At 40.4% G+C, this 12321-nt stretch overlaps 1 protein-coding gene across 2 annotated transcripts in view; it reads left to right on the forward strand.

Moving 5' to 3' along the window:
- mon2 (MON2 homolog, regulator of endosome-to-Golgi trafficking) overlaps positions 1 to 12321 on the forward strand; it is a 72426-nt gene that overhangs the window by 4512 nt on the left and 55593 nt on the right. For both annotated transcript variants that reach the window (XM_079567161.1, XM_079567162.1), the window contains exons 2-3: positions 9272 to 9335; positions 11851 to 11978. In XM_079567161.1, coding sequence (XP_079423287.1) covers positions 9272 to 9335; positions 11851 to 11978 — 192 coding nt within the window. The remainder of the gene's footprint in view (positions 1 to 9271; positions 9336 to 11850; positions 11979 to 12321) is intronic.

Consider the following 12321-nt stretch of genomic DNA (forward strand, 5'->3'; position numbering starts at 1 on the left):
TTACCATAGAACCAGTCTGAAATGTCATCAAACTAGCAAAATAATCTTGGTCAGATCAGGAAACGGTCTATAAGAGTTAAAACCCCTCAAAACAAGATGCATTTCCTCCGTTTCCTTCAAGTCATTGCTTGATATTTACTTTTTGTAGTGTAGTGCCAAAATGAAGGGCTTACATGTCATTTAAAAGCATCAAATTGGATTATAACTGGCGTGAAATCTAGATTCCATTGAAAATAATTACATTGCGTGACTATTTTTTGTGTCTGAAACGCACTCGGCTGCAGTTTTTGCTGAAATTGTACAATATATTTAGCTGAAACGTTTCCTGTTATATCCAAGTTGCTTTTGAATATCAAACGTTCCCCTCATTCCTCGGTTTGATGGAATTCTTCCAACTCTTATTAAATGAAAGATGCGCATATTTTTATTACATTTGTGGCATCAAAATATACCACTATTGAAATCTTTAGTCCTAAAAAGTATTGAAATTTACTTGATGTTGTTGATGTTAACTATAAAGTATCTTCACTTTGAAACTCCTTTTCCTGTTGTACTGAAGTGACAGTGTCTAAAGAGCTGCCAACCAAAGAGTGAGGGGATACTGGGGGAAGAAAATGAGGCCTATTGTTTTCTGTAGTGCTTCCATGTGCGTGCTGGAGTGGCTAATTCAAGTAGCGATCCGTGAATGCAGGGTCTGAAAACCGTTTTAAAAAGTCCAAATCAGGACAAAAACTGGTCTAAACAAAAACTTGAGAAGAACAAAACAAACTTTAAAGGTCCTCAATCTTGCTTTATATGTGCTTTTTAAGTATAACTTTAAATAAGGTTTGTGCATATTAAAGGATAGGCTTACGTTCAATGACGAGACAAGAAGCAGTTTTACTTTCACCAGTGACGACGAGAGCCGCAGGGAAAAACAAAAGCTTCAAAACAGCGAAGTATCGGATTCGACAAACAAGCTAATCAGTGCGAGGAAGAGAGTTTTACCATGGACAAGATCAGAGGAAGTTTGGCGATGGTTTCTAGATGGTTCAGCACAGAAGAACGTCATGGAAACACCATTCTGAGAACTAGGACTAAACCAGTTTCTGACTATCCCTACACTAAACTAGGTCTATATCCAAACTAGGTCAGAATTTTGGAATCAACCAGAACTAAACCAGGTCCAAAGCCATTTTTAAAGACACATGAGCAAATAACCCCAGACTAAACAAGTCAAATCCATCACTCATCCAGGTCTAAACCAAGATGCAGAAAACACTGGAAGGAGGTCATATCAGAACAGGATTTGGACCAAACCGAGAAGGGCCATTAGCCTCTGTAGTGCTTCCATCTGCGCTCTCGAGTGAATGGTAGACTGGTTCGGAGCTGCCAGCTGCGTCGCACAGACACAGCAGGGCCCTGGAGCGAGATGGTGCTCCTCTATATCGATCACTCCTCTGCCGTTTCCTGGTCCCTTCAGTCTGCCCGTCCCTCGAGGCGAAGCACGACATTTGGTGTTCACAACCAGACCTGCTAGAAATCATCGCATCATCTACAAGAGTCAAAACAATGAATACGCTGAACATGATCGACAAACAATTTGGTAGTTGATATATTGCAATTACATTAATACAATACAATTATTACATATTTACATTATTTTGTACATCTTCGCTGTGTTTTTCTGAGGTTCGTGGATTTTTTTTTTTACTGCCAAGAGTCCATAATGGTTTCAAAGTAAACAAAGCTAGCTTCTGAGCTAAAGACATTTGAGACCTACACATTTCTTCTTCTGAAACACTGAAGAAGCACCAAGAGCCCCCCACACCTGCAGCACAGTGGAGGCGTCACAAAAGGCGCTACAGGAAACAAAAAAGGGACAAACGAGGAGGTATCCGGGAAAGACTCACAGTTAAGCCACACAACGCCGTCTGTCCCTACTATGTTTTCTGGCTAATGTTCATTCACCGGAGAATAAAACGGATTAACTGCAAAGCTCTTCCCAGATGATGGTGAAAGACTGTTGTGGGGCGGAGGGAGCTGCGCAGGAGGAGGTGGAGGAGCTGATCAGTGCAGGACACCACGCTTTGAAAGGGGGACAAACCCAGGAGGCACAGCATCGGTTCAGAGGAGCACTGAAAGTAGCCAGCCGGGTTTCCACTGCCTTCAGTACTCCTCTGAAACAATGCTCCGCCTCCTGGGTTTGTCCCTGTTTTAGAGGGTGGTGTCCTGCACTGGTCAGCTCCTCCACCTCCTCCTGCCTCTGCTCCACAACAGTCTTTCAATCCGTCTAATTCTCCAGTGAACATTAGCCAGAACAACAGCAGTAATAGAAGATTTGTTTGGCTTCACTGTGGGGCATCTTCAGTGTTTCAGAAGGAGACATTGGTTGGTCTCACATGTCTTTAGCTCAGAAGCTAGCTGTTTGTTTATTTTTAAAAACATGGGCCCTTCATGGCTTGTGCGGACTCTCTGCAGTAAAAAAAATCCACAGAACCTCACAAAACACGGCAAAGATGTACAAAAGTATCGAGTCTAACAAGGTGGAACACAGAAACTACAAATACAGTTCACAGAAAAAGGCCATTACACTCTATATCTTTAGTAACTTATTATTGATTAGTAGTATGATAGTATCTGTTTAAGGATCATTTAAGAAGAAGTATATTTTGCCATTCGAAGTTATGGTTTAAGTTTTAGAGCATGGGCGAGCTCGATGGTGGACCACAATACTCTTCTTAACTATTGGGAACCACTGGTAATTAATTTTCTGTCTTTATATGTAAATATCATACGGATACTAACTGTCACCGCCTAAGTCCCAGTTGTGTTTCCTCAAAATACAAAATTAGCTAAGCTCATGGGGGTACAAGGTTGGAGAGCAGGGGGGTCTGCTCTAGCTACTGTACATCTAGAGCAGACCCCCCAGCTTAAATTAATTTATGAATGAATCTAAGCTGCCCTGCATAGTTTTTATACTCGATAAAGGCTTTTGTAAAAAATAAAGCTCCTTTGTTTTCTCTGTTGTTTGATGCTCGACCAAATTTCATTGTTGTTTTTTATGACAATGACAAGAACACAAAAGACATCTCCCATCATCCTTTCCCTTTTCACGACAGTAACAAAACTCACAACCAACTTGTCTTTATTCCGCGTGGCTCGTGACTTAACAGCGCTGCGGCGTTAAATGGTTTTAATTAAATTCTGCAGTGAATGGCTGCCACATTGTAATTTAGCCAGACATTCTTCTTAGTTTCTTACAGCCGCCTCTTCCTCTATTTCCCAATTCCACTCCCGACTTGCACAGTAAACAACATTTTCTCTGGGTTGAGTGTCACCGAGGAGCACAGATTTATTTATTTTGTCTTTGCCATAGCTTCAGCTCCAAAGTAATTATTCATAACATTTAGTTTATGTGTTGCTAGGTGCACATCTCAATTGTTCACCTGCATGAATTTATTTTGCTTTTTACAGCTTTCAGACAAGAAGAGTTTGACGGGAATGTATGAGGCAGTGGTGGTATTTTTGATCTTTTGAAAATGATTTTGCTCAACTATAAGAATAAGGGCTAGCTTTGTGCCAGGCCGATTTTCATCCTTATCCAGAGTCCAGGGGCCGGGCCTCCCAATTGTGTCCCAAAGTAAAACCCCAATGTCTCCAGTGTTCATTCATACATTTTTCATTTATATCAAGCAAATAGTGTGCGGAGAACAAAACAGAAAGGATAGACAAAAATATTAGTATGATCCTGGAAGCTCTGTTGTCGGGGGCTTCGTGCCCCTGGTAGGGTCTCCCATGGCAAACGGGTCAGACAAAGAGCGGTTCAGAAGCCCCTTATGAGAGACCAACAGGCCCAGTTAGAACCATGAGGCCGACCTTCTGTGGACCCACCACCCGCAGGAGGAGCCATAAGGGGCTGGTGCAATGTGATTTGGGCAGCTCCAAAAGCTGCCCCCACGACCCGGAAACAGAAAAGTGGAAGAAGATGGATGGATGGATGGATGGATGGATGGATGGGAATGGGAATGCCACAAGAATAAGTAACAGCTAATCCAACTGTCCACACAACATGAATACAATCAAACCTCATGATCAATATTATTTGTATTGGGACCCAGACTTTTTGTTTGTAAAGTTCAAGCCCCAGATTATTCATGACATCTGTCGTAATGTGGGGATTAGGGCAGGAAATGTGGAAGAAATTTGCAGTATTTTCAGCATTTTTAGAGCACTTTAAATGGTAAATGGTCTCAACTTATAAATCGCTTTTCTACCTTCATCACGCCCCAAAGCGCTTTACAGGAAGGAACCAGCCACCCATTCACACTCTCATACATACACCAATGTACACAGACAACGTAGGCAAGGTGGGTGAAGTGTCTTGCCCAAGGACACGATGATGACAGTGTGCTAGAGGGCCAGATTTTGCCCACAGGCCTGACATTACATAAAAAAAAAGTACAGTAATTTAAAAAAATTAACTGATTTGAGAATTTGAAACATAAGAGCACTTAATTCAGATTTGTTTATGTCCTTTACAGCGATACTCAACAAATTAACGTTGTCTTTAGTTATTATTTTTATTTATTATGTTCTAATTTGTTTATGGTAGGGCTGGAGATAATGTTTCTGTCTCTCAACTCTTTGGGGCTTTCTTGTTGTTAGTTGCTGTTGCTGCTTTGGCCTCACTGAAATAATCCGTTCATGCAGTGAGTCTATTGTTTGTTTCACTCGATGAGTCAGTAGATGCGAGTCAGACTGTAGCGTTACAATGGCTACCACTCTGGGAAAACCTACACGTTTTATGAAAGGGCCCAGTGATTGTCAGCTCCTTTTGTACAATAGTTTTTTTTTTTTTTTGTGGGTAGTACTAGTTGTGCCGGGCTGAACGATATCAAGCTGCTTTGTATTGTGTTTAAGAGCTGCCATAACGAGAGCATTGCTCATTTTCTTTTATCGTAACGTGATTGTTTGGCCTTTTCAGACCAAGGTGAAATTGATAAAGCCAAGGAACGTTTTTTTTCCTTATCAGACATTTATTTAAGCAGGTCAGGGAGATTAACGATGTTTGTTACATGAGGGACTGTGGTTTTCTTTTGTTCAAAGCTGCTGAAGTGTATTTAATGTGTTGTTTGATTCTCTAACACAATAGTTTTGTAGTCTTTTTCTCTATGGAAAGGTTTGCGTTGTTTTGGTCTTTAATCTGAACTTTCTAAGAATAATGGCCTAAGAGTGCAAAATCCTCAAGCTTTTGGCTATTTTATGAAGTTACATCCCCATCATAAGCACATCTGGAGTGGTGTTTTTTTTCTATTTGGCTCATTTCAGCTGTATTTAATCCATCTCTGTCTTCCTGTTATCTTAACGTCTGTCCAGCCTCTGATTAATCCATGGTTTTAAAGTCCAGATAAATTCAAAAACTTGTTGTTGTGACCTGCTATGGTCAAACAAAGGTTATGGTTAAGCTTTTTTGTCTCTGAAGGAAAATGTGTCCCTTGCATTTGACCCGTCATCTCTTCCCTGTACGCATTGGAAAGCTTAATACCATAACCTTATCCAAATCTCACTCAAAGCATATTGACTGGAGAGCTTACAACCTATGTGCCAGTGTGATACCTCATTTGAAAGACAAGACCTTCTAGTTTCTAAAAATATGTGGGAGATCTGTGTGAGTGAAACACAACTTACATTACATTTGCCGTTCTTCATCCTAATCATATCCTGATTAGAGTTAGCTAACCCTCACACTAGTCCCCGATCAGGGGGGACGGCAGGTAACGGGTTAATAATTATAGTCCCACGTTTCATTTTGTGCATTTTCCTTATTTTACTGCAGCAACTGGGGCAGGTTTGTGCTCTCTGCTGTTGTTTTATCTAACTAGGCATGCACCGATATCGGAGCCAAAAATGAAAAGATACAATATTGGGTATCGGCTGCAAATATCTGATACTGAACCGATGCCAGTTTTGGGTTTCACCTTTTAAAAAAGCAAAACTTGGACCAACTAAATCTAAGTGAATATGGACATGCTGCGCCTCATGTTCAAGGCAACCTGGAGAATCCAATCCCTGAGTTTGTTTTAACCAGTTTAACTTGTTCGCTTGATCGCAGTGCAAAATGCGGCTACCAACACTATGCTAATGCGAGCGGTTGCAGGCTAATGCTAACAGAAATGATGACGTGATCACCAAATAAAATGCAGGAGAAGCCAAGTGTTTGTGTTTTAGTTTATGAAACGCAGTGAGGGAGACAGAGCCTTCTGTGTCCAGGCCCCCACACTCTGGATCTCCCTCCCTCACACATGCAAACAGCTGATGATATTGATCATTATCAGTTCTGAAAGCACATCTGTTCAAATTGGCTTTTGACCTTACTTAGCATCAGTCCGTTAGTTCTGTGTGTGTGTGTGTGTGTTTGTGGGCCTATCATTCATAAAGCATATGAATGATAGGAAATTGCATTGAATGTGTATTATTATTATTAGTTTATTTTATGAGTATAAGTATAAGTATAGACATGTTGCTAATGCATTATCTCTCAACAGTTCTGCAGAATCATTTACCAACACTTGAAAGAACTGCTTAGACGCATTCACCTCATGCCTTATGCTTTTGTTGTACATAATAATCTCAAGCTAATTACAAGACCTCATTTACTCGCTCTCTGCTGTAACAAAGACGTGGCTTGTTGTTCCGTCCGATTGCTGCTCTTGTGTGATATTTTCGATGACGGTTGTTTTTTCGAGGAAGCCTCAGCTCACACTGGGAGCGTCAGTGTTTTCTGTTGCACAAACATAAGCAGATGAATATTTATCCTGCCTGATGTCGAGGCCTCCTGCTGCTCGCCACTTGACATGCTTTCTGTTTTGCCTCTCCTTATTGCCATTTCTCCTCCTTCCAACACATCACCAGTAAAACGGCGTTCAATTATCACATCCAGTGCCGTGCAGTTGTAATAAGTGTGTTTTTACAAGGGCAATAAAGCGGGGTTAGGGAAGAAGACTGCAATGTTTGATGATTTTCTTGAAGCTTTGATTATTATTTCCCTTTCAGTTGCGCTTTTGACGTTTCCTGCATAATTTAGGCTTAAAAACACATTTTGGGCACCTCAGCATTGATACAGTGTTTCCATGTTTTAGAATCCAAATGATTGTATATTAAGTAGGGCTGGGACAATCCACTTTTGTCACATTCCGATATGTATCACGATACTCGGAGGCAGATCTGATACATATTGTAAGTGCAGGATAAAAATGCCTCCAAACAAAAGTATTGAAAGTATTGCAATACTTGTATCGATACTTGAGATTGCTGCACAAAGTATTGCAATCCGATTCGATATTTTGTCCCAGCCCTAATATTAATAAGACTAGACGGAGTTTAACAATGATAAAATTATGTATTTTCTACCCCATATGTGTAGAATGAGCCCAGACCCATTCACCACAGTCACTCAAAAAGTTGTTAATTTGGGTCAGAAGTGCCGTCTTGCACGAGGTTAAAGAGATATTTCAGAATTTTTGACATAGGGCCTCATTTCCTAGTTATCCAGAGTGTTGTTGATTTCTGGAGATATTATTTTTTTATTCATACAGTCCTTATATTTGAAGAGTTTAGTGGTGCTAGGCTAATGCTAGGCTAGTGCATGTCTATGGTAACTAGTAGCCTGCTTTAAAAACCTTTTCAAAATCATGGGGTCGTCCTCCAAACGTTGCCATGTCTGATTTGTAGAAAGCTCCTTTGAGAATTCCATGTGTAGTAACACCGGCCGCAGGTAAACAAACTACTGTAGATCCGGTAAGATAGCAGATCACTCCGCCGCTGCGTAGCTTACAACCAGGAAGCTGATGCTGCTCAAATATAAGTTCTTGTAAATGCAAAATGGTTATATTAAAGTCAACACAGACTTTATATGGGTAGTCTGGTGTTATAAGTGATTTGCCTCGGGTGCACTGTGCTTGGGTCAGACTGTTTTTAATGCAGGCTACTAGTTACCATAGAGATGCACTAGCCTAGCACCACTAAACTCTTCAAATACTGCATGAATTATTGAAAAGAAAATATCTCCAGAAGTAGGGCTGAAACGACTAATCGATTAATCGACGACTAATCGATTATTGAAATAGTCGACAACTATTTTAGTAATCGATTAATCGTTTTCTGGTTCACAGAGACTCAAATAGAGCAAAAATGACATGAAAATGTAGTATTTTTGATGAAAACCTACTTTGTTTTTCATAGTAAGGGTCTGTGGTGTTTTGTACATTGTAAGTTTCATAAATATCCGTCTGTGTCTCATCCAATCAGAAGCAGAGTTAGCGCCAAGAGCCTCCAACAAACATTTAAAAGTTTCCTCCATCAACATGTCCTCAAGCGGCGCCACTTTAGCTTTATGTGATAATTTTCTTTTTTTTAAATCCAATTTTCCTACACCATTCACAGCCAAGCGATTAATTGATTAATCGTAAAAATATTCGATAGATTAATCGATGACAAAATAATCGTTAGTTGCAGCCCTATCCAGAAGTCAACAACACTGGATAACTAGGAAAGAAGGCCCTATGTCAAAAATCCTGAAACGTCCCTTTAATATAGAAACTGCAGTTACGCGTTAGACCTGAGCTGTCAGTAGCGAGTATAGCAATGACATCATCAGTATCACATCAAAATGTGAAAATAAATTCGAGGTCGACTGATATGGGTTTATCTAATGCCGATGCTGATAATTGAGGGGGATTTTTGTCTGTAATCTCAATCTATCTGCTTGATGTATCTACACTGTAAAATGTGTCAGTGTTGAACTGTGACAGCAGGGGGCGCTGTATGAGGGGTATAGGGCTGATTTATTCAGGACACTCATGAGAGCATTCAGGACATTCATGAGAGCATTTTTGAGAGCATTTATCATATATTGGTCTTTTAGCGACATGATATCGGTTGATTATATACCCAATTATTGGCCCGATATATATATTAGTCAACCTCTAATAATCTTGCCAGCTATCGCCCGCTAATTTTGACCATGCACATAACGGAAAACCCTTATTTTCTAAACAGACAAGATTAACTCACTTATTTAAATAGCGTACAGAGTAAAAGCTCTTGAAAGCATCTGTTACACCTAAGCCAGCACTTTTCTTTATAAACCCACACTTTGCAGTCCATCCCCAGTGGCTAATATCATCAATACATGGCGTTGTCAGACACATTTCCCAGCGCTACAAGTGACTGTGCTTTGTTTCTTGTTAGCGTTTTCTAACCGTTTTCTCTCCTCTCTGTCTCGCTTCAGGCTGCGGAGTCTGGGATCGTGAAGATTAAGACCATAGCAGCCAGGAACACGGACATACTGGCAGGTGAGTGACAGCGAAGGCCGCGCTGGTTTACGCACACAATTGGATGCTGTCTGTCTGAGCGGCGTTTTACTCCTCAGTGTCATTGCAAGAAGCCACAATGTGTCGCAAAGGCACAGAGTTTCGTCCGGCTGACTGAGATTTAACAATAAAACAAGAAGGCATAGAAACTTACAAATGTGCGAAAGTTGAGTTTTGTGATGATTTTCATAATTTAGTTCAATTATATATAATATTTGATAAAAAACAAAAACATTTTCCTTTCTTCAAGTAACGTGTTTACCTTAATCAATCATTTTCGTAGTCCCTGTGGGGGTAATACTAGTGTTTATGGGATGATTGGAGGGTCTTTCATCTCCCCCTGGTGTCTCTGGTCAGAAAACCATGTTTGCAACTTGACTGCCACCGGTCTGGAGCACCAATACACACTAATAGAAGCATGAAGAAGAAGCTAACAGGCTAACGGGCAAAGCTAACTGCGGGCTAGCGTCACTGTAAACAGTATTTACAACCAAGTTTGAGTGAAAACAAATATTTCCATTGTATAATTGGATGTACAATAGCCTTCTCTCCCTTCACCTTTCCTGTCAGCGTAGTATTTACTCTCCAAGACAATTAATAAGTTAAAAAATCGTAGCTTGCTACGACACCTGCAGTTGCGCTTGTGGCCTCTAGGGGCAAGAGTCACTTAGTACTAGGGCTGCACGATATTGAAGTGACTTGCGATATGCGATACGGCTGTGCAATATCGCGATAACGATATTATTGCGATATTTCACCAAACACGATATGTTCCATTTTTTTCAGCAAATTGTGTCAAAAGAAGACTTAAAAAAACACCCAATCAGGACCAAAACAAGGGTGGAATTTAACAAAGCTAGTAAATGTTGAACTAAAACTGAGCTTTTACACATGACTTCAATGCATGAAACAAAAAAACGACAAAAAAAATGGGTCAATATCAGTCAGATGAAGGCTATGGTGATGTTGCGCTATATTGTGGCTTCTCGCGATACGGATATTGCATCAGCTAATATTGCGATACGATATTTTTTGCGATATATTGTGCAGCCCTACTTAGTACTGCTTTAAAGTTTTTTTTATATAGAGACTCAATTGGTTTTAAAGTAGTCAGACTTATCAGTGACCAGTTAGTAATGCAATATTCAATATGTGAAAAGATCATACAATGAAGAAACATTTTAGCTGCTGTTCTCAAGTTGCCCATTTTGTCCAATTTTAGTTTAAAAAATATCCAATTAAATCCTCACTCCTCAGTGTGTTTGGAAATTTGATGATCTTTAGAAATGGCAAATGTGTTTCTTCTTTGAGCTTGTCAACGGTGCACGAGGTGGCTGGTGCGATTTATACTCCGGAGCGACTTATAGTCCAGAAAATACGGTACTCTCAAACGTGACCTGTCATTTAAAGGTACACTGCGCAACATTTTGGACTATACTGTTGCAGCAAAACAAAACATGCTCCTAATGCCCAGCTTAGCACAGAAAATACTATTACTGCAGTGTGTAATAAAAGAATGGATTTGGATGAGAAACTAAACTGTTTAAAGTACTACTGCCTTTCGTCACATCTCCATGGAAACGAGCTGGAGACGTACCCACTCCCTGTAAAGTCATATCTTAGGAGGGGTGAGCCTCATAAATGTTTGTTTGTACATTTATTATGTACTTTTCAATGAGGAAGATATCTGGCATAAAATAGATGCTTGTATTTCAATTTTATTTATTGGGTAAAATTCTACGCGGTGTGGCTTTAAGTTGGTTGATCCGAAATGAGCCAGCGGTCATTTTTAATGATATTTGGGTAGTTGGAAATAAAGAGGCCAATTAAACCTTTGTAATTTATATTGTACTAGTCTAGTACTAAAAAATGCAGGTCAGGAAGCAGGAAGGTCGGGTGCAATATTTTCTTTTCTTTTCTTTTTTTTTTTTTTGCAGCCCGAGTTGTGGGCGGGTTGTTTATAAGTTGACCCGCACATCACTGGTAGACGGCACGGAGGACGTTAACAGAAAAGGTGCCACGGATCTGGCAATGTAAACGTTTTAGGAAGCTAACAGAGCGAGTACATCGACAACCAAAATGCGAATGTCGTTCAGACCGAAGTCGCAATGCAAAGATCAGATACACGTCACATTTAGGACATATCCAAGTGGCCTGGGTCGCATTTGAAAAGATCGGATCTGTGTCGATAAGACTGTCATGAAAAGGTCGCATGGGGCAAAAAAAAAAAATGGAATTGGGTCGTTTCAGCCTGCTCTCTGAAAACATGCATGCTAGTTTAAGTTGCCAGCCAGAGACATGATGTGTTTGTCTGTGAAAATATCACGCCCCAAACCCCCCACCCCGATATCATGGTCCATCACAATGATTTTTTTCCTCCCTTTTCCAGCCCATTTATGCCGTATGTCTGAATACCTTTATGTCCTCTTAGTATTGTCTCTGTGTTGCTGTAACATGGCTCTGATCGCACTGACGCCCCTGTCCATTTCCCCTGCAGCCCTGAAGGAGAACAGCTTGGAGGTGGTTCAGCCGTTCCTGATGGGCTGTGGCACGAAGGAGCCCAAAATCACACAGCTGTGCCTGTCCGCCATCCAGAGACTCATGTCCCACGAGGTCGTCTCGGAGGTGAGGAGTGAAATTATGTTACTAAGCTTTTAATTAGCTCCGTTTGTCGCTGGCTCCCATGCTAAATCTTTCTCTCTTTTTTATTTTTACGATCAATAGTGAATCAATGCCCAATCATGTTGTATAAACACAGGAAAAGATTGCAAGGATTTACTGTCAACACAAATGCCAGGTTTTGAATATGTTTTCAGTCACACGTTTCTATTGCAGAGAAGTGTTCAAGTCGTCATCTGTACTAGGTTGTTATGAATTGAAGACGTTCCTATCTGATTTGGCAATGCTTCAACTGATTAATTCTGGTCACAAAACAGAACACATTTATGAGAGAAAGAGAGCTTTTGAA

The sequence above is a fragment of the Gobius niger genome (genome assembly GCF_951799975.1).
Source record: "Gobius niger genome assembly, chromosome: 12".
Lineage (NCBI taxonomy): Eukaryota > Metazoa > Chordata > Actinopteri > Gobiiformes > Gobiidae > Gobius > Gobius niger.